The sequence below is a fragment of the Equus asinus genome, chromosome 10, assembly GCF_041296235.1.
Source record: "Equus asinus isolate D_3611 breed Donkey chromosome 10, EquAss-T2T_v2, whole genome shotgun sequence".
Classification (NCBI taxonomy): Eukaryota; Metazoa; Chordata; class Mammalia; order Perissodactyla; family Equidae; genus Equus; species Equus asinus.
The window spans coordinates 10,790,727-10,818,411 of NC_091799.1; the positions used below are offsets into that span (position 1 = coordinate 10,790,727).

Sequence of the window (27,685 nt, forward strand, 5' to 3'; positions counted from 1 at the left end):
TTGTTTTTTTCTGAACTAGAGTCTTTCTCCATTTAAGAAAGTTCTAATTCTTGCCTCCAAAATTATCTCCGAGTCATCTACAATATACAGATATTAACACCACTGTGTATTAAACATTAATAACCATCCTTCTACTCTTTATCTGGCATTGGCCAAATTGGAGGGTTCAAAACGGCACAGAGAAAAAATTCTTTTGGACGGGTGTGAATTTTTATGTCTCTGTAGAAACCGGAAAGGGTTCAGACGCCCTGTGTCCGAGGGAATTGCTGCGGCCGGCCTGTGGGCGCGTCGGGCGCGTTAGGGCCACGGTCTCCTCTTGGGGTGCTGGGCCACCTTGACGAACTGAACCTGCGGGGGCGGGTAGAATGTCACGTCCCAGTTGTATTCCGGCGACAACAGCTTGGTGGGCTTATTCAGGAAGAAATATTTGTTCAGATGGTTTTCGTAGCTGCTGTTCAGCCCATTTTGCTTGTCCTGAAGCACCCCTTTCAGATACTCTTCGATGAGGTTTAAAACCTGCTGGGGTGTGCCCCCAACGAAGGCGCTATCGTAATAGAAATCCCCCTTCCCATACGGGATGTAAGCCGCTGACCTGCGCCTCCTCTCATAAGGGAAATCCTTGGTGCTTTTAAAGTACCACCAGGCGTGGAGCTGAGCGACGGACGCGCCCAGGGTCTCCACGCCGACGTCACTCTGGAAGATCTGGTTGGTGGCCATACTGAAGAGGAAGTCGACCTCGCCCTGGATGTGCTGGACGATGTGCTCGCCCAGGTTCCTCATGCGCAGAAGGTCGAAGTCCTGCCACCAGATCTCTTCTTGCAAAGTGAACACTTGGAACGTCTGAAGAGGCCCCGGGTCCACGTCGGGCATCTTGTCTAAGTCATCCACGGTGATATAGAAGACAACCCGATAGCCAGTCATGAAGTGCTTCTTCGCTGACTCTAAGAACCGCTCCAGGTACTGATCTGCAATCCTGCAAAAAACACACGCACGCACGCACCAAGGAAGATGCTCATTTCCCAAACGTTCCCGGAGAACACGCGCCATCAGACGCGGCATCTGCTGCGTGAGTCGCTGATGCCACAGAACTCCCGACAGGTAAGCGGGGGGAGGTTAGGTCCATGGTTTCAACTGCACTGGTCAGTGAAAGACGACATCGTGAACTGGGGGGCCGGGGGGAGCGGGGCTGAGAAAAGCCTTAAAGTTTTGGAACAACTGTTGGAAAGGGAGAAAGAGCACTAAATGCGTACTAGTAAAGCGATAGCCCAGGGTGTTGGTGACCCAGCTGTGGAAGGAGAAATGACCTGTCACATTTGCTGTACAGGACAGCCAGAGGCAGTGGCTGCAGTCACTGTGAGCAGCCCTTTGGAGACCAAAGGTCTACAGCTGCTCATCACACTTTTCCAAGATAAAAAAGGACAAAGGCTAGTGGTCCCTACCTGCTGATGGCAAAGACAGCCAAGCCCATTGTGAGGTTCCGATTTCTGTAGTGCTTTCCTAGGACCCGTCTATTGAAGGTGCCTTCCCATATAACTGGAGCCAGCCAGTCCGTGGTCGTTATGACATCAGGGCGTCTTCTGTGAACAAAAAGGAAGCAAGTGACGCAGGGGCCGCCTTTGCTGTGACAGCAGCTGAGGCTGCCCAAGCGACAAGGCCGAGGCTCACAGGGCGCCCCCCCGAGTGCTGGGCGGGGGTTCCAGTGCATTGCCGCTCGTTTCATCCTTGCTGTGCCCTCTGCAGGGAGCGCCTCTAGCATCCCTGTTCTTCACATGGGAAACAGACGCTCAGACTGGTCGAGTGAGCTGCCCAGCGCCACAGAGGCAAGATGTGTGAGTCAGGAGGTGAGATCCAGCCCGTTTCTGCTCTCGTCCTCACACCACCCACCTTTTGAGCCCAGGAGGTTCCTGCTCTGAGGTCTGACTGCAGCTTAGACGTGAGCGCCCAGAATCAGAACATACTCTGACTGCCGTCTGAAGCCAATGCTGTGGGCAGCACCGCTGCTCCCTCACGCCCGGGCTCGCCTGCCTCCTTCTCCCTCTGCTTCTCCTTTCCCTGAAAGATCTGGAAGAGTCTTTCGTTTTTTTGCCTTCTCCCTCATGCTTTAAGTGCATCAGTGCAATCCAGCAGAAAATGGAGCAAGACATTAGATTTGCTTCCAATAACAACAAAATGACAACAGGATTTATTTATATTAAGATATGCAAAGCTGGTTCAACATTTGAAAATCGTTCAATGAACCTACGGTAGCAAGCGAAGGACAATCAACTGACATAGAAAAAAAAGCCTTATACGAAGTCCAACACCCATTCAGGACAAAAAAGAAAAACTCAGAAACATAGGAACAGAGGGGAATGACCTGAACTTGATAAAGGGCATCTACAAAACTCCTAGAGCTAACGTCGTACTCAACCGCGAAAGACTGAAGCCTTTCTCCCCACGATGGGAACAAGGCGAGGACGGCCGCTCTCCCCAACTCTTACTCAACAGAGCGATGGAGTCCCAGCCACCGCAACAAGGTGAGGAAAGAAGATGAAGCGTCAGATTGGAAAGGAAAAAGCAATATTGTTCCTATCTGTAGATAAACTGATTGTCTACATAGAAGATCAGCATATACAAAAAATCAATCTCATTTCGATACACTAACAATGAACATGCAGACACTAAATTTAAGAGCATGATGCTAGTTACACTTGCTCCCGAGAAAACAAACTGCTTGGACACACCTCTGTGCCCACTGGCAGTCCGTCTCCATTCCCCCCGCCCCTGAAACCCCTGGCAGCAACTAATCCACTTTCTGTCCCTGTACATCTGCCTCACCTGGAAATGTCATACGAATGGAATTAAATCCTGTGTGGTCTTTGGTGTCTGGCTGCTTTCACTTAGCACGTTTTCAAGGGTTATCTGTGTTGTAGCATGAACCAGTGCTTCATTCTTTTTATGGCCGAATAACATTCCATTGTATGGACATTGTTTATCCGTTCATCATTGATGGACATTTCAGTTGCCTACATTTTCAGCTGTTATTAATAATGCTTCTGTGGACATTTATATATACAGTTTCTCTGTGAGCATATGTTGTTAATTCTCTTTGGTATAAACATACAGGTGGGATTTCTGCATCATACTGAAATTCCACGGTTAACTTTTTGAGGAAATGCCAAATTGTTTTCTACAGCCGCTGCACCAGTTTACATTCTCACCAGCAGTTTATGAGAGTTCAAATTTCTCCACATCCTTGGCAACACTTTTTGTGGTCCAGCTCTTTGATTCTAGTAATCCCACAATCCTTCTTCATCCCAGGGTGTGAAGCGGTTTCTCGGTGTGAACTTGATTTGCAGTTCCATGATCACTGGTGACGTCAAGGATCTTCTCATGAGCTTATTAGCCGTTTGTATATGTTCTTCGGAGAAATGTCTCTTTAGATCCTTTGCCCATTTTTTTATTAGTATTTTTCATTTTGTTGTTTAATTGTAAGAGTTCTTTATATATTCTGGATGCTAGACCCTTCTCAGACACATGATTTGCAAATATTTTTCCCATTCTGTGGGTTGTCGTTTCACTTTCTTGATAGCATCCTTTGATTCACAGAACTTTTTAATTTTCATGAAGTCCATTTTACCTACTTTTTCTTTTTCTTTTTTTCTGTGTTTTTAGCTTATCAGGTTGAGGAAGTTCCTTTACTAGTTTGTTGCATGTTTATATTACGAAGGGATGTTGGATTTTGTCAAACAATTTTTCTATATGTAGAGAGATGATCATGTGGGTTTAGTTTTTATTCTATTAATATGGCGTCAACTTTGGTTGATTTCATATGTTGAATCAACCTTGCATTCCTGGGATAAATTCCACTAGTTTGTGGTGCATAATCCTATTTATGTATTACTGGGTTTGGTTTTCTAGCATTTTGTTGGACATGTTTGCGTCTCAAGTCACAGGAACCTGGTCGGTATTTCCTGCAACGTCTTTGTCTGGTTTGGGGATCAGGGTAACACTGGTCTGCTAGAATGAGCTCTCTTCTAATTTGGGGGAAAGTTTGTGAAAGATTCATATTAATTCTTCTTGAAACATTTGCTTGAATTTGCCAATGAGGTTATCTGATCCTGGGCTTTTCTTCACGGAAAACTTTTTATTACTAATTCAATCCCTTTACTCATTATGGATCTACTCAGATTTTCCCTTTCTTCTTGAGTTTTTCTAGGAATTTGTCCATTTCACCTAGGTCACCTAATTTGTTGGCCTCCAACTGTTCACAGTATCCCCTTATCATCATGATTGCTTCTGAAGGGTGTGAGAACCTTCACTCCTGATAGTAATTTGTCTTCTCGTTTTTCACTTGGTCAATCTAGTCAGAGGTTTGTCAATTTTGTTGCTGTTTTCAAAGAACCAATCTTGGTTTCATTGATTTTCTCTATTTTTCTGTTTCATTCATTTACTCTTTAATTTTTATCACTTTTTCCCTCTGCTTGCTTTTGGTTTAATTTGCTCTTCACTTTCTATTTCCTTAATGTGTAAAGTTAGGATATGAAGTCGAGCTCTTTCTTGTTTTTAATGTAGGCACCCACAGCTATAAGTTTCATTGTGAGCACTGTTCTTGCTGCATACAAGAAGTTTTGGTATATTGTGTTTTTATTTTCAATCACCTCGAAGCATTTTATGGTTTTCCTTGTTGTTTCTTCTTTGACCCATTGGTTACTCAGAGTGTTTTGTTTAATGTCTTCACATCTCTGACTTCCCCAAATTTAGTTTTTTACTGATTTCTAATTTTATTCCATTTTGGAGAGAGAAAAGTTTTGTATGATCCAAATCTTTTTGAATTTATTGAGACTTATTTCATCACATAACAATAAAATGGTCCACCCTGGAGAACGCTCCCCGTGCACATGAGAAGAGTGAGCACTCTTCTGTGCTTGGAGGAATGGCCTACAGAGGCCTCTTGGGTCCGTTCTTCAGTGTTCTTCAAGCTTCCATTTCCCTGTTGGTTCTCTGTCTAGTTGCTCTGTTGTTATTGAAAGTGAGGTGTTGAAGTCTCCCCCTATTTTTGTGGAGCTATTTCTCCTTTTAATTCTGTACGTTTGTGCTTCATGTATTTTAGACTCTCTTGTTGGGTGTATACATGTTTCTCACTGTTACAGCTTCTTGATGGATTAACTCGTTTATCATCATAAGATGTCCTATTTTGCCTATGGTAGCAATTTTTATCCTTGTCTATTTTGTGTGGTATTAGTAGCCACTCCAGCTCTCTTCTGGTTATTGTTTGCATTGTACATCTTTTAGTTCACGAGTGTCTTTAATCTAAAGTGTGTTTGTAGCCAGCATATTGTTGGATCATTTTTAACCCATTCTAACAGTCTCTGCCTGTTCATTGGAGTGTTTAATCCATTCACAACATGTAACCACACAATGGCTGTCTTGCTATTTGTTTTCTATCCATTTTCTTTCCTTTTCATTCTTTTAGACTTCCACTAATGCCTTCTATGGTGGTAAATAGATATTTTCTAGAGTAACATTTGAATTCACTTCTTCTTTCTTTTGCTGTATATATTTTAGTCATTTTCTAAGTGATTGTCTTGGGAATTATAATTAATAGGTTAATTTGTAAGAATCTAGATCAACTAAGGTCAACTTAATTTCAATAGTATACACAAACTTCACATCCATATAGCTCCATTTCCTCTCCTGTCTTTGTGCTGTTACTAGCATACTAATTACATCTTTATACATATTGTAGCCATCAACACAGATTTATAATGATTGCTTTATGCAGCTGTCTTTTAAATTAGATAGGAGAAGAAGGGAATTACAAACAAAAATATATTTAATCTGTCTTTTATATTCACCCGTGTAGTTACCTTTGCTGGTGTTCTATATCTCTTTCCTTGGATTCAAGTTACTGTCTGGTGCCCTATCATTTCAGCCCAAAGGACTCCCTTTAGTATCTTTCATACAGCACTTCCGCTGGTGATCAATGTTCTCAATTTTTGTTTTTCTCGGAATGTCCGAATTTCTTCTTTTTTTTTAAGGATAGTTTTTCTGGATGTAGAAGTCTTAGTTGACGGTTTTTTTCTTTCAGCATTTTTTACGCTTCATCCCACTGCCTTCTAGCCTCCACGACATCTGATTAAAAATCACCTGTCAATCTTCTTGGATCAATTCTCTCACTGCTTTCAAGATCCCTCTTTGTCTTTGGGTTTGATGGTTGGACTGTGATCTGTAGAGCAGCGGAACTCTGAGTTTATCTCCTCTGGAGCCTGCTGAGCTCCTCCGGTTTCCGATCCTTCCTTCCGCCTGCTCAGGTCTACGGCGAGCTCCTCCAGTGGGCTTCTTATTTCAGACCTGGCACTTTTCAACTCCAGAATTTCTATCTGGTTCTTTTCTTATAATTTCTAGACCTTTATTGATGTCCGCATGCTGATTTGGAGTCTTTGCCCAGTAAGTCCAGTCCCTGGTCTTCTGCAGGGCTAGTTTCTGTTCATTGATTTTTCCTTCTGTACAAACCACCCTGTCCTGTTTGTTAATTATTAGTTGAAAAATAGATAATTTATATAATATAATGTGCCAACTCTGGAAATCAGGTTCTCCCTAACTGAGCAGAGATTTCAGTGGCCAAAACCAACAAAGAATACGCTTTACAAAATTAGTTCAGAAAAGTCATTAAACAAGCAAACACAACAACAAACAGCCAAATAAACCCTGGGGAGGGTGGGAGGATCTGACTGAAGGTCACTGTGGAGCTGGGCAAGCTACAACACCACAAAGCGCACTTTTCTTACTGAGAGTCAGCTGTTTTTCTTGAGCAAATGCTCCCTAGATTGTTGCGAGCATTTGGTTAATTTCCAGACTTCTGAAGAGTTGATTATAACAATTTTTGCAAGTTTTCTCATTGGTTTTATGGAGGAGAAAAATTGGAAGTTATTGCTCTATCATTTTTGGTGATATGCTCAAACACAGTATTTACAGAAATGCAAATTGAAGTGCAATATTTTAATTAACAGTTTGCCAAGAATAAAAGGTTTTATGATACTTTGATTATTAAAGGGAAATTAGCAACCTACATCAAAATTTTAGACATCTGCCTTCTTTGACCTAATGACTCAGTTTGGGGAATTATCCTACAGATAAACTTACTTCCAAGAGCCCCGAACCGTGAGCAATCTCACGCCAGTAGGGCAGGGGTTACGTGAACTGTGGTGATAACCAGGAAGTAGAAGACCGCACGACCCGTGCACAGACCAGGTCCCACTCAGCTGCCGAGCAGCATTTTCAAGCTGCCGCCGGAGATTTTCTTTCACTGAATAAACCAGGAAGGTTAAGCCCAGAAGAACATGTCAGTATTAGCCTTAAAAATTAAAACCCCAACTACTGGACACCTCCCAGGACAGCTGTAACTCGGTTGTTGGAAAACAAACCCATGGCTCCGAGTTGCGTCCTCCGTGAGTGAGCAGATGTTGTCGTTCTCACCTGGGACGAAACCATTCTGAGAGCTGAAGTTCTTCCCCTTGGTTCCTGAGCGTGAAGGGAAAACCGAGTTATTGCGAGTAACCCATCCGTTCAACACGAGTTTCCTGAGCCCCCCTGGCACAGCAGGGGCTGCTGGGCGCTGGTTCTACCCCTGGGAACTCACAGCCCAGCCCCTGCCCTTGGGGAGCCCTCAGCAGAGAAGGTGGCCCTAGGCAGACGCGACAGTCCCAGTGGGAGGTGCTGATGGGAGTGGCGGGGCCCTATAGGAGCTTAAGTGGCACGTTCCACCCAAATTTGGGGCCAGGGGAAGCCACTGGGAGAGGCGATCTCACCTGGGTCTGGAAGGAAACAGGTGGTCAGGAAAGAGATGTAGAGTGAGGACGTGACGGCCAGAGGGAGGAAGGCAAGAAGGAGTGTGTTGTCGGGAGGAAGGATTCAAAAACCAAAACTAACAGCAGATTGGAGAAGGTGGATGCGGACAAAATGCAGGTGAAGTTCACCCACCCGTCACCCCTGAGTGGCTTTGTCAAGTGTTGATGGAAAGGGTTGGAGTGGGAGTCAGGAGTCCACTTCAATTTTCATTTAAACACATGAGTCATCTAGAGTTTTATGGTGGTTTTAAGTTAATTAATCAATTAATGGGCTTATTAAGCAACTTCCTTCTGTAACCTTGGGATATTTTGTGAAAAAGAGAAATTACTTTGAGAGGACACCTGTCCTGACAGTGTCAGAGGTGAACTTTGCCTCAGAGACTTCGGTATTAGATTCCCCAGGATCGCCCGTGCTGACTGTCACGAGAACGGGAAGTGACTTTACTAAAAAGTCGCCCTTCCTTAGAAAGTTGGTCTGTGAATCCCTGGGGTCCTAGGAAACCATCAACGAGTAGAAAATGTGGCTGGCTGGAGAGGGGATCCCGAGCCCAAGAAACCATCACTCTCGGAGGAGATGCTGCACCTGCAGCAGAGTGAGCCTGGTCCAGGCCAGCAGGGGCGGGGCCGAGCCAGCGAGGCTCAGAGACGGACGCCCCCGGCTCCGTGTCGTTTACTCCTTCACAGCGGGCCAGGACCACCAGCCCAAACCACAGTCTCACACCTCCCATCGCTTTCAACGTGGGCTGCACAAGCCCGTTTACAGCTTGGTCTACAAACCCCACAAAACTGCGCCCAATGTCTGCTCACCGGGGAGAAACCCAGACGGGGCTGCCCTTCTGGGTGGCTGTCCTGCCCCAGTCTCCAGGTCCGCTGCCCAGTGAAGCCTGTTGTGCAATGCTGCCCCCTCATGTCCTGTCCTGCCTCTTCCTCCATCAACACCAAATGCACACATATGCACACATACTACGTACGGATGCACTAATCCACACATCGAGGTGCAGGTGTGTAGACTATTTCTGAACTGACAGGCAAGAAAGCCAACAGAGGTTGCCTCTAGGATGTCAGCCTTTGGTTTTCTGTTCCTCTTGGTTCCGTCACCATTGGAACCCACCCCCGGTTCCTGCCAGCTTTGCTTTCCAGTTTGTAGAATCTTTATTTAACAAAGATTCTTGCTCAACGAGATGCCTCTTCTGTAGGGAGGTTTGCCAGACAGAATCCAGGCACCCATTCGATTTGAGTTTCAGATAAGCAATGAATAATGTTTTAGCGTATGTCCCAAAATATCACATGGGGAATCATGGCTAAAGTGATTTGTTGTTTACTGAAAATTCGTATTTGATTTTATTTGCTAAATTTGTCAGCCCTATCGGTAAAACTTATTCTTTAAACAAAAGAAATCATTTAAAGTTTTGAATTTGAACAAAGACCTATTGCAATCTGAATAACAAAAATTCTAGAATTCAGACGCATTCACTCTCTTTTTAACCAAATCATACTGACACTATTCACAGGTGTGAGGCCACAGCTGAGGGTAACCTGTCATTGTCACCTTCAAAGAGATGATCTTTACACCGTGACCACTGGCCAGGAATCCTTTCCTTAAGGTGAAAGGCACAGGAAGACACACAACACAAAAGACATGATACCCAAGAAGCAGGATTAATGTTTTCTTCTCTGATTTTGCATTTGCGTTTCTTTATTTCTCCTTCTTTTTTAATACTTTACTTTTAGAGGAATTTTACAGAAAAAAATTGTAAAGATGGAATCCCCGGCACCCAGCCCCCCACCATCAAAAATTTGCATTTGTGCCGTACGTTGTGCAGTTACTGAAGCAACATTGACACACTGTTATTGGCGTGAGTCCGTGCTTCTGTCAGACTTCCTTCGTTCTGCCTCATGTGTTTTTCTTCTCCGGGACCCCATTCAGAACCCACATGATGCTCCATCCTCACGTCTGCTTCGGCTCCTCTTGGCTGTGAGTTTCCGGACTGTATCATGACCTATCTGTGCTGACGCTGACCCTGCCACCTGGCTGAGGTCGTGTTTTCAGGATTCTCCAGTGTAAAGCTGCTCTTTCTCCCCCTTTCCACATGGTCATCTTTATAAGAAATGCTGTGGCCGCCGCGCAGAAGGAGCAGGGGTTATCTCCACCTCCTCGAGGAGAGCATCCCCACCAATTAATTGGAATTCTTATGAATGGGAAATTTGTCTCTTCTCTCTCATTTTTTTTTAAGATTGGCACCCGAGCTAATCTGTTGCCGATCTTCTTTTTCCTTCTTCTTCTCCCCAAAGCCCCCCAGCACATAGTTGTATATTCTAGTTGTGGGTCCTTCCAGTTGTGGCATGTTGGACATGCCTCAGCGTGGCTTCATGAGTGGTGCCATATCTGCGCCCAGGATCCGAACTGGCGAAATCCTGGGCCGCCGAAGCAGAGTGGGTGAACTTAACCACTCAGCCATGGGGCTGGCCCCTCTCGCGTTTATTTATTAGTTTATTGAATCATTTATTTAAGTCAGTGTGGACTCACGGATTTGTTTTATAATGTGGGTTATAATCCAATACTACTTTATTTTCTTGCTCAAATTCTTCCGACTTTACCCATTGGGAGCTCTTTCACTTGGCTCCTGCATTCCTTTGACATACTCTCTCCAACACAGAGGGTTTGTTCTTTTTGAGAATTTCCTTATATTCTGGCACTATTAGAGCCTCCAGGCCCATCTTGTATATTTCCCGCCCCAATCCTAGAATCAGCCATTCTACAGTTTGTCTTTTAGAATATTATTAGAAACCAAGGTTTGGGGCTGGGCGTGCTCGCGGCTGCTGGGGGCTCTCAGCCGAGAGAGCGAGGGAACGCACGTGTGCGCACCCACCCGTGCGAGACGGGGATCTAGAAACATGTTCACGTGTGACTCTGCGTTGTATGAAGCTGAACAAGAGTGCAGGTCGACGTCTCCAGCGCTAACCTGTCTCCACGTGGATCCAGAGCCGCCGCCGCCGCCGGGACCCCCTCAGGCAACGACCTGATCAGCTGGGGAGGCGCCGTGTGCAGCTCCCTCAGCTCCACTCCTTCCCCGCATCTCAGGGAGCTGGCTTCAGGCATTTCCGAGACCCTTAGATCCTTTTGTCACATTCAGCATTCCTTCCCAGAGCCTCTCCGCCTCCTAGAGGACTTTTTGGTTTATATGTAACGTTCACTCTTTGCGCTGCAGAATGCTGTGGGTTTGAAAAGCGCAGTGTCCATCATTACAGGATCATACAGCATAGTTCCACCCCCCAAAAGATCCTTCCTGCCTCACCTCTTCACTCCTCCCCAACTCCCCACCTCCCGAAACTTCTGGCAACCACTGACTTTTTTACCATCTCCATGGCTGTGCTTTTCCAGAATCTTGTACAGTTGGAATCAGACAGTGTGCAACCTTTTCAGACTGGCTTCTTTCACTCAGTCACACGCATTAAGGTTCCTCCATCTCTTTTCATGGCTTGATAGCTCATTTCTTTTTGGTGCCAGTAAGATTCCACTGTCTGGATGGACCACAGTTGGTTTATCTGTCCACCCGCTGAAGGACATCTTGGTTGCTTCCAGTTTTTAGCAATTATGAATAAAGCTGCCACAAACACCTTGTGTGGGTTGTTTGCGGACGTAAGTTTTCAAATCACTTGGATAAATACTCAGGAGCCTGATTGCTGGGTCATTGGAAAGACTATATTTAGCTTTTTAAGAAACTGCCACGCTGTCTTCCGAAGTGACGGTACCATTGTGCATTCCCACCAGCAGCACAGAGAGTTCCTGCGGCTCCACATCCTCACCAGCATCTGGTGGTGTGAGTGTTCGGGACTTACATCATTCTAATAGGTGTGCGATGGCATCTCATTGTTTTAATTTGCAATTATCTAACAGCATATGATGTTAAGCGTCTTTCCATATGCCTACTTGCTATCTGTACAACTTGCCTCGTGAAACGTCCATTCAGATCTTGCCCTTTATTTTTTTTTTTTTGAGGAAGATTAGCCCTGACCTAACTACTGCCAATCCTCCTCTTTTTGCTGAGGAAGACCGGCCCTGAGCTGACATCCATGCCCATCTTCCTCTACTTTATATGTGGGATGCCTACCACAGCATGGCTGCCAAGCGGTGCCATGTCCGCACCCGGGATCCGAACCGGCAAACCCCAGGCCACTGAGAAGCGGAATGTGCGCACTTAACCGCTGTGCCACCGGGCCAGCCCAAGCTCTTGCCCATTTTTAAAGTTAAGTTGCTTCCTTCCTGTTGAATTTTAAGAGTTCTTTGCATCTTTTGAATACAAGCCTTTTATCAGATACGTCTTTCGTAAAGGTTTAATTTTTAAAGACATTCTCTCTCACAGTAGGACTGCTTCTCAAATAGCATCTGGGAAGACTGCGTGGCTTATAAAGGAGACCATGCGGCGTGGGCACGGAGGAAGGAAGGATTGGAATTTTTCTATATAAGAGAATTTTAGCAGGTCAACAGATGCGTCCCCCATACACACACACTGCCGTAGCCAGTGGCTTTTAGTCTTGTTCGCATCAGACACAGATGGAACTTCGAGACAGTTGACAGCTTGTCTGAAATCGCGACCCAGGGCTGTGCCTTCCCTAGCTTTGGTTTTTCTTCATGACATTGATTACGTGAAATACGACCTTGCTGACATTCTGTTTTATGTTTATTGTCTGCCTTCTCCATCTGGAATGGAAAACTCCATGCGGGCCGGCGCTTCGGCTTCCTGCCCCTCCCTCAGCCCCTGGAACAGAGCCTGGCCCCCGGACAGCTCTCAGTAATAAGTGTTGCACGTTTGAAAATGAAGGAATTAAAGGATGTATCCTTTGCTTTGTTCAGAGACGAGGTAATGTCTGATCAGTTTTGAGAGTGTTACTAATATCTTTGGACAAAACTCATCAGTTTAGAGCATCTCTGCCAGTCACTACAGGTCATGATTCGTCAATATTTTGTATTTACCTGGAATAACGCTCAACCACCATGAGTGATAAAACACACGAAATCATTAGCAGCATTTTTTTTCTTTGAAAATTCATCGTCTCCTAGAGGAAAAAGAAGAAAAAAGTAGATTGTAAATGGTAAAAAGTGACACCTTTGCTGCCTTCCAACGATGGATTAATGGACTCATTGATAGACGTGGGGACGCCACCTAAGGATCTGCTGGGAGCACTCAGCCTCAGGGCGAAGGTCTGCTCGCTGTGGGGAAACCGCTGTTGGCTGGAATCTCCTCAGGGCGCTGCCCCTCCTCTGCCTGAACGCCCGCAGCCTTGGACACTCCTGATTCCCTTCAGTGTCCACCCTGACGGCATAAGAGAAATGCAGTCAATCTCTCCACCAGACAGCTGTGGAACTGAAATGAGCTCTTGACGGGGAGTCTTCCTGAACTAGGAGGAGGTCACCTGCCCCAGAGTTGGCTTTTTATTCTTTTTCCTCACAGAAGTAGTAAGATGGATCATTTGTCCCAAGACTAGGGTTGTCTGAACACATGAGCTCCCTCAGAGGCAGATTCTTGTAAACAGGCATTAAAGTCTAACTTCAAGGCATTCAGTTATAACACGGAACTTCTGGCTCCAGCCAATGCCCCGAGCTTATCTTGGAAGTTTGACATGGGATTTCTGTTCACAAGCCTGTAGCATTCTGTGTTGAACCTGGAATAAATAGAGGTCTCTGATCCTTCATTTCTTCATTTCTCCACATTCATTTAATGAGCAAGATGCTCTGGATCTGCACCAGCCAACCCAATAGCCACTGGCCACATGTGGGCAATGAGCACATGAAATGTGGCGGGTCTGACTTGAGATGTGCTGTGAGTGTACAAAACACACTGTGTTTTGAAGACAAACACAGGATGAAAGGAAGAAATTAAAATATCTTGTGAATAATTTTATATTGATCACATATTGGAACAATATTGGAGTTAAATACAAATATATGATGAAATTTAATTCACCCGTTTCTTTTTACCTTTGGTAGTGGCTACTAGAAAAGTGGACATTATAAAAGTGGCTCACATTCTATTTCTACTGGACAGTTCTCCTTTAGACAACACCACACTGGGCTGGCTTCCGTTGGGCAGTTTCATGTCCCCACACTGTGACACTGACCATCTGTTAAATTCCAGGGCATTAGAAACGCCACCTGGATGGAGTAGGAAAGGGGTCTTTCTAGCAGTGTGCCCTGGTGACATCACTCCCAAGGCAGGCGACACTTCTCCTGCTATCATCAGACTCTCCCATCTCCCCACTGATGGTCCCGGTACCTTGGTGAGCCAGCCGAGGACGTCCTATGAGGATGGACGTTTTCCAAGCGTTCTGTCCTTGGGTCTCTGTACAGTCATGAGCCCGATGCTGTGCCCAGCTCTCATGGGCCAGAGCCTTCTGTGGGTGGCGACGTCAGCACACCCTTTGATGATGCAAGCATCAGAAAGTCAAAGTCATAATGATGCATCTGCCAGCAGGGCTTCTCGTGGTTGCCAGACGACGGGACTTTGTCCTGTTTGAAAAATTAAAGGATATTTTTAAATGCTCTGTTGCCTTTCATTTCCTCTGCTGTGCCTCCGTGCTTCCTAATGCCTAGTCCTTGCTCACGGGGAGATACCTGGCATGGCATGTGTGTTTATGTATACAATGAAGAAAAGGGCAGCAGCCTTCTCTCTTCATCCTCTGGGCCAGGGCCAATTCACCCCAGGAGAGCAAGTCCCTTCTTAACACTTTTTAGAATGTTGTTCTAAGCACTTATTTTTTTCTGATTATAGAAATAACACATTTTCATGTTATGAGATCAGTCAGATGCAAAAAAGCACAAGGAAATGAAATGGAATCTCCCCATCCTGGGATAACCGCCTTAATTTGTGATCAGAACGTGCACCTTTATTTATTTTGCCAAAATTATCAATGTTTCTTCTCCAGCTTCTGAGTTCTGCTCAGAAAGTCTTTTCCAACTTTAAGAGCAAAAATATAATCTTCGGTATTTTCTTCTAATTCTTTACCTGTTTGGATCGTTGGGTGTTTACTTTTGGCAACTGTTTCACTGTGGACCTCCCGTCCCGCTGAGACGCGACTCTGCTGGAGGCGGAGCGATCGCGCATTTTCTACGCGGAAACCCATCACCCAGCAGCATCTCCAGAGCGGCCCATTTGAAATATGAACATTCTCGTGAAATAAATTTCCATTCCTAGACTCTGCCTCATTGACCTCTTTATCTCTTCCTGCAAATACACTACACTGTCTTAATTACTGTAAGTTCATACTGTCCTTAATGCTTTAATTGAGTATAACTGAATATAAACTGCATCTACTTAAAGCGTGAGATGTGACGAGTTGTGACATATACACAATGGCAGACACGTAAAACCATCCCCATCACCCCCCAAAACCTTCTCCTGCCCCTCTACAGTCCCTCCCTACCCCCTGCACCCCAGTCCCAGCCCGAGAGCCACTGATCTGCCTTCTACAGCCGTGAATTTTGCGTCTTCTCTGGAATTTTACATAAATGTCCTACTGTGTGTGCCTTTTTTGCTCAGCAAAATTATTTTGAGATTTATCCCGTGTGGTTGCCAGTCTTGAGCGTCTTTCTTTTCCCAGCAAGGCAAAGCAAACCAACGCACCCACAACACACGGGCTCTTTTCAAACTTTTTCATGACTTATTGTTCACCCGCATCTCTGGGCGATTGTCACGGCCTCAGTAACTACCCTGTGGCATCGTGGCTGTGGGGGTGTCAAAGGCGCAGAGTTGTTTGTGGAGGATATGTTTTTATCCCATGGAGTCTTTCCACCCAGGAACACGGCCACATCTGCCTGGTCTCCAAAGCTTCTGTTGGTTCTTCAGGAAAGACCGTCGTTCATTCGTGTGGATCTTGCTCATTTTCACATGATTTCTGTCATCATCGTGAACAAGACCTTGTTTATCGCATTTCCCATGACCACCACGTGCACACAGGAAGGCGATGGCTTTGTGGACAGCCCGCCACCCAGCAACGCTCTCGCCGTGCCCAGGCGGAGCCCTGCGGGCACGTGAAGACCAGGGGCTCTGCTTCTGCAGTACGTGCCCTTCTCGTTTGTTTTTCTTCTTGCGTTTATTGCGAAGCACCTCAAGTGTGTAATAAGCCGTCCTCCTTTGTCCCATTCCTGTCTTTGGAAGAACGCCTCCAGAGTTCCACATGAGGAATGGCGGCTTCCTCTCGTGGACGCCTTTTATCAAACTAAGAGTGGCATCGTGGCCTGCTGGATCATGTGTGGTGGCTGAATTTCATAAAAATTTCTTGGCATCTGGGAAATGATTTTAGTTTTCTTCCTTCAACTGCTAAAGTAACGAATCGTGGGCCGGCCCCACAGCCGAGTGGTTAAGTTATCGCGCTCCAGTTCAGCAGCCCAGGGTTCACGCGGATCCTGGGTGCAGACCTATACGCCACTCATCAGGCCATGCTGTGGCGGCGTCCCACACAGAAGAACTAGAATGACCTACAACTAGGATATCCAACTATGTACTGGGACTTTGGGGAGAGAAAAAAAAAGGAAGATTGGCAACAGATGTTAGCTCAGAGCCAATCTTCCTCACAAAAAAAAAGTGATGAATCACACTACAACATCTTCCAAGGTGGAGTTGTTCCTCCACGCCTGGGTGTGAGGTGTAACGTTTTACTACGAAACTAGAGTTGGTGTGCCAACGTTTTATTGGGAGGTTTGAATCTGTCCCTGAGTGAGGTAGACCCGAATTCTCTTTTCTGCACTTGCCTCGAGCGCTCTGGACACAGGACGGCAGCACCCAGAGGTGCGAGGAGAGCGCCTGACACTGTCTGCAGCTTTCATAGCTCATGGACTTGCCGATCCTGGGGGCCCGGCTCCCCACCTGCCTCTGGGTCCACTAGGTCACGAATGCAACTCTGCCCTGTGCACCCTGCCTGGGGCCTTGGAGTGGGTTGAATAGGGTTCCCCCAAAACTCACGTCCATCCGGAACCTCAGAATGTGGCCTTATTGGGAAAAAAGGTCTTTGCAGATGTGGTTAAGGTAGAGCTTGAGATGAGATCACCCTGGACGTAGGACGATCCCTAAACCCAGAGACTGATGCCCTTAGAAGAAGAGGACGCACAGAAGCCACGTGAGGACGGAGCAGAGGCTGGAGAGACGTGGCCACAAGCCGAGGAGCCTGGAGCTGCCAGAGAAGAGTCCTCCTCCGGAGCCGCTGAAGGGAGCACGGCCCTGCAACACGTGGATTTTGGACCTCTGGCCTCCAGCACTGGAAGAGGATGAATTTTGGTTGTTTTGAGCCCCTCGTTTGAGGTCCTTCGTTACAGAGACCCCAGGACACTGACACAGACTCTTGGGTGTCATGACTCCACTTTGCCCACGAGAGACCTGAGATAGCAAGAGGTCAAATGATGCACAAAATCCCCCTCTGGTGCAGAGACAGTACCAGAAGCCACGTCCCTGGCCCCCAGTCCCAGGTCCCCCCATCGACCGTGGAGCCCTGGACATTGGTTTTTCTGGGCAGGCCTGAGGATTAAGACAAGCCACCTCAGTCCTCACAGTTCTGGAAATTTCTCAAAGTTCTCTGGTGATAGGAATCAGAACTGTGCCTGCCTGGGAGAAGGCACAAGAGAACTTTCTAGAATGAAGGATAGGTTCCCCATGTTGACTGAGGCATGGGATATCGGGTGCCTCATGTGCCAAAACCTATCCACATGCACATTTAGGACGTGTGCGTTTCACTGGACGCAACTTTCATCTCCACAAAAACAAACGAGACAGACTGTTACCTGAGTTTCCCGCCCCGTTCTGGAGGGAGCCCTGCCCGGGGGCTGACTGGGGCAGTCGGTGGTTCCACTGCGCCGACATGAGTACCCAGCTGGATCCTGGCCAGGTGACCACACTCTCTGCCCCCCACGCCGGGCCACTGCTGCCCGAGGCCCTGCCTCCCTCGCTGGCTCCGTGAAGCGGACATATCGACACCTCAGAGCTGAGGCTCACGCTGCGGCCGATGCGCTCCCCCACCCAGAGCACCTACAGGGAGGAGATGCCACTCTGGGAGGTGCAGCCCCCGTCGTCCCGGAAGGTTCCAGAGAGTGCGCCACCTTCCAGCTTGGGGCCCTGGGAGGGAGCTTGGGGTCCTGGTCACAGCTCGGCCCCTCCCGGATCCCCCCAGGCTATGACCTCCTAGGGGTCAGGCTTCTTAGAACATGGAGCTTGCTGGAAGGCCAGGAGGGTGAGAATGTGGGGAGGGGCCTGGGCAGGGGAGAGGACGTGGGACGTCACACTCACCTGTGCGCTGTCCTGGATGAATTTCCCTAGGAAGCTGAGACAGGGTGTGACCCAGGGGGGGTCTCTCCCTCACCCCCACTGCCATGCGCCATCCCGTTCAAAGGCCACTTCCCAGAGCGGAGTCAGAAGCAAGGCGGCGGCAGCTCCTGTTCTCGGTTGACCTCAGAGAGGGACGTGGCCTCCTGAGGGGACAGGGCGTCACCTTCCGAGGCCAAGCCGACCTCATTCTCCGCAAGACCCCTCAGTACAGGAGGAACTCCCGCCCACGCGCAGGCCGCGTTCCCACGCGTTCCCACAAGCGCCCCCTCCTGCTGTGGTCAAGGGGACTTTGGAGATGCAAGAGGCTTGGGGGGGCGAGCTGGCCCCTCCCCACAGCGCGGTTCTCAGGTCCTCAGCTCACCTCCGGACCCTCTGGAGTCCTCTCTGAGAACTTCAGCCGGTTCTGACACCAAATTCAGGACACTGAGGACCTGTCCTCCCAGCCGGGCTCCTCAGCCTGCGAGACGGGGACGTGCTGTGGAAGGCGAGACCCCCATAGTGCCCACAGCATCCTCTCCTCCGACTGAGCGGAGGGCTCTCCTGCCCGCCTTCCCGACAGCACCCTCGGGAGCAGGCTCCCCAGTGGGTGGAGCGCTGACATGGACAGACCCAGGGCCCATCCTGGAACCCCACTTCAGTCTCCCTCCAGGAGACTCACAGTCCATGTGGAGAACCCAGGAACGCCGGCCTGGAAGTGTGCCTCCCTTCCCGCCACAGTGTCCTCCTCCGGCGAGGGAAGGAGGAGGTGGGGTCAGGGCAGAAGAGGACGTCTGGCCTGGAGGCTCCATGCTGGGGAGTGGCTGGAGCGGGACACTGAGGGGGAATCAGAAGAACATTTCACACTCCGGGATCACAACCACCATGGGGTCCATCGCAGGTTCAGAGGGAGATGCTGTCCCCACTCTGGGTCAACCAGACCCACCCCCAGAAAGGGGACATCGGAGCCCTTTGCTCACAGGTGCGGGAAGATGGGCTAGGAGCAGGAGTAGCCTCGCCCCTTAGAGCTCGCCCCGCCGGCTCCGACCTGCCCCTCGGAGCTCACCCTGCCACCTGCACCGGCCTGCCCGTCCCCCTGGGGCAGGGTGTTTGGGCTGCAGAAGCACCCAGGGGGCGCGGACCTGTCGTCTGGGTTCCCTCAGGACGTCCCGGCTGGAGGCGACATCCGTGGTGGCCTAAGAAAACCTCTTGACGTGACCGTTGGTCATCAGAGCTCTCGGGTGGTCTGCTGAAGAAGGTTCCTTCAGCAGGTGAGGGGCACACCTGCTGTGGGGGGCACATTAGGGGACTGGGGGCTCACAGCTTGTTAGTAGCAGAAGAAAAGCACATCTACCGAGTCCTTCTCTCCACCAGGGCATCACTCCACCTCTGCTTTTGGCCCAAGGCCCACTCCCTGCACCCTGTGGAGGTCAGGGGACCTGGCCTGGGCTGGCCTGGCAGGAGGCCCAAGAGGAGCCCTGTGATCCTCCACACACTACACCACATCCGCCGACCTGTCAAGGCCTTCTCTAGTCGGCCTGGAGCTGCCCCGTGGAGAGCCATCCCCGAGATTTAGAGAGGGAACCTGGGAGAGGCACCTGTGTGGGCACCTGCTCCCAGGTAGGAGGGCGTCTGCCGGGATGGCTGCTCCCAGGGGAGAGGGCGTCTGCTGGGATGGCTGCTCCCAGGTAGGAGGGCGTCTGCCGGGATGGCTGCTCCCATGAGAGGGGATCTGTTTCCAGTTGGGGAGAAATGGTCATATGTGGGTCCCCACAGGTCTATGGTTGGAGTAGGAAGTCACTCTGAGACCCACATGTTGGAAATCTGTGGATGCTCCCAATTTCTGGGTCGCTCAACTAGGTCCCCCAGGGAAGGGAGGGGTCTGCATGAAAGCTCCAAGCCCTCCAGGAAGCGTGACTCATGCATTTGCCAGTTCTCGGAGCATTTGCCTGTGAATAAGATAAAGTGTGGACCAGGGAAGTGGTGGAGGGCACCGACCCTGGACGTGGGTCAAGGTAGGGGTGTTCTGGGTCCAGACCAGGCCCCAGCTGATTGTCAGCAGAAGCAGCTTCATGTTGGAAGAGCTGGTGGGACACCGCGTGTCCACAGAAGTGAAGACATGGAAGGCGGTGGCCGGCTGGGGTGGCTCCCTGCCTCCTTTGTGTCTCCCTGAGGGTTAGATCCTCCAGGCCACGTGACAATTCCGGGTACCTGTGCTGCCTGGGTCATCTTTATGTGGACGCCTGGTTATAGTCTGTGAGGAGAATGTGAACCTGAAGGAGCAGCTCACGATGCCCACCTGGCTGAGGTGGACGCCGATGCCCCAGGCTGTTCCAGAGCCCCCGGAAGTGAGCCTGCTGCTGGAGTGGGATCAATTCTGGGACTGTCATCACACAGGGGGCTTTTTAGGGCCAGGTTCTCTGTGTGATAGGAACACCCACGAGAAACCACAGCCTCCCCACATCTGTTACCTCGTAGACAGCCTGTCACTGACATCGTGAGCCGTCGGGGGCGGCCGTGGTGGCCTTTGGCCCTGTGCCCAGGGTACAGAGGGCGTGCCGGAGGACACGGTGCCGCGGGGCCGGAAACCACAGTGCAGAAGTGGGTATAAAGAGTCTGGGCCTCGGTGAGGCGCTCGCTGGAGGGGATGGCGCTGCTCCTGCTGAGCCTGGGGGTGAGTCTGGTCTCCGCCCAGCAGCTTGACCTCCGAACCATCGTACGCAGGAACTACAACATAGCCAGGGTGGGTCTGGGGCCTGGGCCTTCCCAAAGGGCCTGGTTGTGGGGCACTTGTCCTCCCTCAACCTGGGGTCTCTGACCTGTGACAAGGGTGCTGCTCCTGGGGGGACCCACCTCTCCAGCCCCAGCTGTGACAGCAGCCTGGGAGGGCAGAGGGGGTCCTGGGAGGGCAGAGGGGTTCCTGAGAGGGCAGTGGGGGTCCTGGGAGGGCAGAGGGGGTCCTGAGAGGGCAGTGGGGGTCCTGGGAGGACAGAGAAACGTGCCTGGGAGGGTAGAATGGGTCTGGGAAGACAGAAGGGGTCCTGGGAAGACAGAGGGGGACCCTGGTTGGAAGCCCTATGCCCAGGGGCCTAGCCCCAGGAGGGAAGCACCAAGAGACCCAGACCATCCCATAGGCAACCCCTCCCTCCCCGCCCCACAATCCAGCAGAGCCTTGTCTGCAGGTTTCCGGAGATTGGTTTTCTGTTTCCATGGCCTCGGATGACATGAAGCGGATTGAAGAAAATGGGGACCTGAGGGTCTTCATACAGAAGATCAAAAGCTTAGAAGATGGTGGTCTGAAATTCTATTTCCAGCTCATGTGAGTGTTGCCCACATTAGGGACTGGGGAGACGGATGCACCTCCTGCCCCACCCCCAACGCCGACCCTCACTCATGCACCCACCCTCCGTCCCTGTGGGAATCAGCATCTGACCATTCCCTGGGGGGTTGGGGGAGGCCCCGGGATGAGGGGGGATGATACAACCCCCTAGAGTCCTGAGGTGGGGCTGGGGTCAGGGGAGATGAGGTGGCCGTTGGCATGGGTGGAGGGAGTCCTGTGCCAGTCACACCCCTGGTGGGGCTGGAGCTGCACTTGGGGCGTCACCCAGCTGGTCCTCAGGCTGCTGGGGCAGTGCGTGGAGGTGCCCATGGTCTGCGAGAAGACGGAGAAGAATGGGGAGTGCACCATCTCCTGTAAGTGGACGCCAGGAGTCCTGCTCCTCGGGGCCTGGCAGGCTCTGATTCGGGGGATTTTGTGGGACCTCTTGGAGGCTTGACTCTGAAGTGAGAGGACCCTGCCTGGTCCGTGGGCCCCATGGGCCCCTGAACAGCCCCCTGTTGGGAAGGTCCCTGGCCCGGGCCCGGGGAGGCAGGGGGGCCAGCCTGGGGCTTGGGGGGCCAGAATGCGGGGGTCCATCAGGGCCAGCTGCACAGCAAGGGGGCAATCTGCTGCCACTGCCACCAGCAACACCACAGGGGTCTCCACCTAAGTGGGCACCGCGTGCTCAGCCACCAGGCCCGCCGTCCACACCCGCGGCCACACGGCACACCCGGTGCCAACCCAGGAGTACTGGGGTGACAGAGGAGGGCGGGGCACTCTAGCTCAGTGTCCCCCCAGACGAGGGGGAGAACCGGGTGCTCCTCGCAGAAACGGACTACAGGGTCTACGCCACCTTCCACCTCCTCAACCTCCGGAACGGCACCGAGACTCAAGTGCTGGCGCTCTACGGTACGGCCTTGCCAGTCTCCCGGCTGCTGGGGGACTGGCAGGGCCCTGGGGATCCCTCCACTGGTGACAGGCCCCATCCTGCAGGGGTCTCCACCCGACAGGGCTCCCACCTCCGTCTACCCACAGTCAAGTTGTATCATGGGGCAAGGGTGCACCGAGGCCAGGCTGTCTGGCGTGTCCACGCCCTGCCTGACTCGAGCCCCCGCAGCCTCAGCACCGCCTGAGACCCCTGAGACCCTCCCCACACATCGTCCCAAATTATCAGCAAAGGACCCTCGGCCCCCATCCTTCTGTCCTCAGGACGGATCCCGGACCTGAGCCCCAGCTTCCTGAAGAGATTTGAAAAAGTCTGCAAAAAATACGGTCTCGGTCCTCAGAATATCATCAGCCTGATCGACAAAGGTAGGCCCCGTGCGGTCCACACCAGCAGCCGCAGCCGAGAGCCGAGCTCCGGGCAGCATTCTGGCTCAGCCTGGCCCTGGCCCGGCAGGCCGAGGGTCTCACCAGCTGGGGGCCATCTGAGAGCCCACTCTGTCTTCCCAGACCCCTGTTTGAAGTAGAAGAGGCGAGGAGCCGGCCAGGCCTCGAGGTGCGTGAGCTTTGACTCGGGCGGGGGTGGCACTGGGGGCCGTTGAGGGAAGCTGGGTGTGGACGGTGGGCGCCACTTCTCCAAGCCCGTCCCTCAGCCGACCTGCCGGGTTTTCCTACCGAAGTCACGGGAGCCGTACGGGTGGTGGGGCTGAGCAATCATGAAACGTGCCCCGTGTTGGTGCCCCTACGCTGCCGTCACAAAGGGCCACACCCTGGGCAACTTAGAACGGCAGGAACTCGCTCTCTCGCAGGGCTGGAGGCCAGAAGGCACAGCGTCACAGGGCCACACTCCCTCCGGAGGCTTCAGGGGAGGGTCCTCCTTGCCTCTTTCAGCGTCTGGGGGCTCCAGGCATCCCTCCATCTCTGCCTCCGTGGTCACAGGGCCTCTCACCTGTGTCTGTGCATCTCCTCTTCTGTCTCTTATAAGGACACTTGTTATTGGGTTGAAGGCCACCAGGTCATCCACGATGATCTCATCTCAAAATCTTTACCTTAATCACATATGCAAAGATCCCTTTTCCACATAAGGTCCCGCTCACAGGTTCTGGACACTGGGATTTGAACGTGGATGTGTTGGGGGGGCACCATTCAGTCCACCACAGGCCCCTTCTCCAAGCTGCCCTCCTTTCTCAGGAACCAGCCCTGCCCCGGTAAAGTGACCCCCTTCCCCCGGACTGGCCTCCAGAGCCGTCTCATCCAAGAGCCAAGGACCCTGAGGCCTTGGTGAGGGCCCGTGAGGTGAGATGGTGGTCCACGAGGCCCTGCCCCCCAGCCCCCCCCCGGATCAGTGGTCCCTCGAGGAAGACTATTAACAGATCAGCAGCTGGGACAAGCGACGCCTCGCCATGTGTTGGTGAATACACAGGGGACCCGGCCAATCCACCGTTATTCTGCAGATTGAAAATGGTTGCCCATTGGGTGTTCATCCGAGACATATGATGTGTCCACGCAAAACCTCTCCACAAATGTTCACAGCGGCTCTGTTCACAATCACCCAACTGGAAACAGCCCGACTTCCCCCAACAGAAGAACCAGCTGGCCCCGGGACACAACTCAGCACAGAGAGGAACAAGCTGCATGGATCTCAAGGGAACTATGTTGAGTGAAACAGCCGCCTCAAAAGGCTGTGGCGTGTGATTCCATTTAAAGAATATTCTCGAAAAGACAGAACTGTAGACATGGAGAACTGATTCCTGATTTCCAGGGGTTAGGGATGGGGAAGGGGTGAGGGAGGCGGGTGTGGTTTACACAGGCAATGGGAGGGGTCCTCGTGGGGATGGAAAGTCCTGTATCCGGACTGTGGTGGTGGATCCAGGGACCCAGAACTAAATACCCACACTGACACACTCGCACACTCACACAGTCTCACACTGTAACACAAGCACACTGACACGCTCGGCTCAGTGCGTGTGAACGGGGAAATATGCCTGGTGCGGGGCGGGGCAGGGGTGGCACCAGTGTCCCCATCTGTGAACACCGTCCTAGGGCTGTGAAGCGGGGAGAAGGGGTGAAGGGTATCAGGGACCTCTGTTTACTTCTCACAACTGCATATGAATCTACAACTATCTCAAAATAAAAAGTTAAAAAGAGAAAGTGTTTGTCCTTCCTGCCAAGTCAAGTGAGAAAATGCCATAGGCTCCTTCCTGGCTGCCTTCTGTCCCATCCCTGCCTCCTGGTCCCCTCTGCCCCCACCAGGGTGCCCTCCGCCTCCCCCACTCCCCTCAGATCACACCTGCTCTGAAACCCTCAGCCAGCTCCTGTACAGCTCGAGGGTGGGGCAGCCAGGCGGGGCGAGGAGGGGCTCTCCTGGCCCCTCTGCACCCCAGTCTGAGGAGCAGCTGGCCTGCCCCCCTCCTCAGGTGAGCACAGCCTGAGACCCTCCCCATGGCTCACTGCCCAGAAATCTCCGAGGTGGGGACATGGACTCCTGGGATGCTGGGGGATGAGCCCAGGCCAGCACCAGTGTCTGCTTGTTAAGAGCTGCAGGGGGCTACTTTGGGACCAGGGCTGGGGGCGCTGGCCCTCTTCCCTCAGGTGTTCCAGGCTGCAGGGGATGGAGAGCCCTGTGCCCCTTCCAAAGGTGCTGGGTGCTGAGACAGAGCAGCCGCATGAGAATGGGGGGCTTAGGGCCGCAGCACTCCCACGGCCAGCCTGGCCTCCAGCTCCCTGTCCGGAACCTCGGTCGGGCCTGCTGGGCTGTGGCCGGGGACGTGTAGGAGGCTGCCCACTCGGCCAGGGCCTGCTGGCATGGAAAGTTGGCATTTGGGTGGCTGATGACAATGCCTGCAGAGGCCCTGGACCACAGAGAAGACCACCTCAGAAGGAGCTGCAAAGGGGAGCTGAGCCAGAGCCAGGGGCTCCCCGGGCTCCCAGCCAGGCGGGTCACAGCCAGCTCTGGTGCTTAGCGTGGGGCTGGGGCTGGCCTGTGGGCTCCTGCAGCCCGCTCAACCCCAGAGACCCCCGGGTGGGCCAGGTAACAGGTGCGGTGGGCAGGGATGCTGGGACCAGGGCCAAGGGCTCAGGGCAAAGCGAGACTCAGTGGAGCAGAAGGAGAAGACCGGGAGACTGTCATCGCTGCTGGCATCTGGGGCGCTGGGGTCAACCCTCAGGGAGGGTTCAGACGGATGGACAGCGAGCCTGGTGTCCCCAAGGCTGAGAAAGCCTGTCAAGGAGAGCAAGTCAAGAAGACATCTGGTCCCCTCCAGAAGCCGGTGTGATCCCGAACGGGGAAGCTCTTCTTGGTGTCTAACTTCACCCTACTTACTGGGATTAAAAGTGACTTTATTCTCAGTGAAAAAGGACATTAACAATCCCTGATGATGGTTGCATACCCCACCCCACCTGGCCCGTCACAGCACAGCTGTTCACGTTAAGATGTACCAAGAGGGCCACACAAAAGGAGCCAATGGCCAGGGAGGCCGGGGCTGAGCAGCGCCCCAGGGTGGGGAGGGAGGCAGAGCAGGGGCAGTTTCGGAGGCTGAGTCTGGCAGGGGCGGGGGCTTCAACGCTCTGAATTTCCTGGCTGACCCAAGTTGGGGTGCGGGATGCCACCCCACCACAGCGACCTGAGTCACTGCTGCCCGGGCTCCACGGCCCGACGTGTGTGTGGGAAGCCCGGGACAGGGCGGTTCTGGAGTCCTGCTCTCTAAGTACCTTGGGGTCAGACCGCAGGGCCCTGGGAGGAGGAAGGAAGGGCCGCTGCCCCCTCTCCGCCCGGGGGTGCAGGGCGACAGGCATCCATGCCTGCAGCCGTCCTCTTTCATCTTTGATTTCCCCCATGGCTTCCCGGAAGGTGTCTCTTCTCTCTTGGCCTCGGATGACAGAGGGCAGGACCAAGGTCCCCTGTGGGTTTCATCCAGAATGTTTCATGCATAATGAGGACCCACTGCTTCATTTCCTTCTCCCTGAGGAGATCCGGGCCATGTGGAACTCCTGGCAGTGGGGAGCCAGATGCAGGGAGCCGGGGCCCCGCTTGGGTGGGTCTGAGAGCAGAGGAGGGGCCAGAACGGGCCATCTGCCCACCAAGAGTGCATGCCTTCCCTGTCCAGGCGTAAGGCCCTGCGTGGGGCGGTCCCAGTGGCTGCCTGCACAGCAGGAAGCAGGAAATAGCAGCTGGTGGCATGTCTGTGGCTGACTCCCTGGCTGCCATCTAGACTCAGGATGCTTCCCAGCAGGTGCTGGCTGCTAGAAAGAGGGCCAAGGAGGAAGGGCCTTGCCCCAGAGGCCAACACGCGCACATCCAGGAGGAAGAGGGTTTAGGGCCCCAAGGAGAGAAGGGGGCACAGTCCCAAAGCCCCAGCGCTCAGCAAGGAGCGGTTAGTTCCTGTCCAGCCAAACCAGGCGGGCGGCACTAGGGGCTTGTTGCAGGAGGGGAGAGGGCTGGGCGAGGACAGCTCACCCAAAGGCCCCCATCCTGTACCAGCCAGTGTCACCCCAGGCCTGGCACAGTCCCTGCACAGAGCAGGCAGACCCTCAACTGGCTCTAAGGCCTGGGATGGCTCAAATGCATGTCCAGACCCTGTGGGACACATGCAGCCCGGCCAGGCCTCCAGAGCCCCTGCCACAGGGGGACCGCCGGCTGGCACCTCGCCCTGGGCACATCCATCCACCCTGTGCCCACCTGGGATCCCACTTTCAAAACTCTCCTGAAGCTGAGATTTTCAATTATTCTCAGGAAACGTGCCTGCGATTGCATCCTCCCCCAGTGAGCGTGGGCGCAATGCCCAGCAGTCTAGACAGGCCAGGGCCCCTCAGGGCATTTCAGAGCTCCCACACCCAGCAAACACACAGGCGGCAGGGACCAGGGCCAGGCTGGGCGGAGCAGGCCCGGCAGAGGCGGTGAGCTCAGTGTGGACGCGCCACGGCACACATGGAAGACACTCCCAAAGGGATTGTGAGGCCAGCTGGGCCTGGCCGGACCTGTCACAACGCGCCTCCAGGACACCGTGAGAAGTCAGAGGAACCTGACGGCGTGGTTGGCATGGTGTACCCACTGTGATGGCGCATGAGCACCGTACCAATGGCATCGAGACCGGCAGGCCCCGCCCCGGGGTAGAGCCCACGCCTGGGCGAGCACAGCCTCCCCAGCCTAAATGTTTCACGGCTCCCGCTAGGCGAGCCCCAAACCGGTCTTTGGAGGTCCGACAGGAAACTATCGGGGAGGCGCTGCACCCAGACCAGGCTCCCTGCTGCCCCCAGGAGCTGTCACCTGGAGCATCTCCCTCCCTCTTGCTTGGTCCTCCAGAGGT

At 52.1% G+C, this 27,685-nt stretch overlaps 2 protein-coding genes across 4 annotated transcripts; one reads left to right on the forward strand and one right to left on the reverse strand.

Moving 5' to 3' along the window:
* Positions 1-197: 197 nt before the first annotated feature.
* Positions 198-10,929, reverse strand: GLT6D1 (glycosyltransferase 6 domain containing 1). The gene is made up of 4 exons (XM_044778357.2): positions 10,793-10,929; positions 7,459-7,503; positions 1,440-1,577; positions 198-973 (listed from the first exon to the last, which is right to left on the reverse strand). The coding sequence occupies exons 1-4, from the start codon at positions 10,927-10,929 to the stop codon at positions 298-300; spliced, it is 996 nt and encodes a 331-aa protein (XP_044634292.2). The 3' UTR covers positions 198-297.
* Positions 10,930-20,709: 9,780 nt separating this feature from the next.
* On the forward strand, positions 20,710-24,506 carry LCN9 (lipocalin 9). Of its 3 annotated transcripts, none has more exons than XM_070519917.1 (7): positions 20,710-20,861; positions 21,301-21,437; positions 21,738-21,811; positions 22,236-22,346; positions 22,647-22,748; positions 22,890-22,935; positions 23,189-24,506. In XM_070519917.1, the coding sequence occupies exons 1-6, from the start codon at positions 20,766-20,768 to the stop codon at positions 22,904-22,906; spliced, it is 537 nt and encodes a 178-aa protein (XP_070376018.1). In that variant the 5' UTR covers positions 20,710-20,765; the 3' UTR covers positions 22,907-22,935; positions 23,189-24,506. The 3 variants fall into 3 exon arrangements, with proteins under 3 accessions (XP_070376018.1, XP_070376017.1, XP_070376016.1); XM_070519916.1 differs by having other exon boundaries at positions 23,571-24,506; XM_070519915.1 differs by lacking the exons at positions 22,890-22,935; positions 23,189-24,506 and having other exon boundaries at positions 22,236-22,710.
* The last annotated feature ends 3,179 nt before the right edge of the window (positions 24,507-27,685 follow it).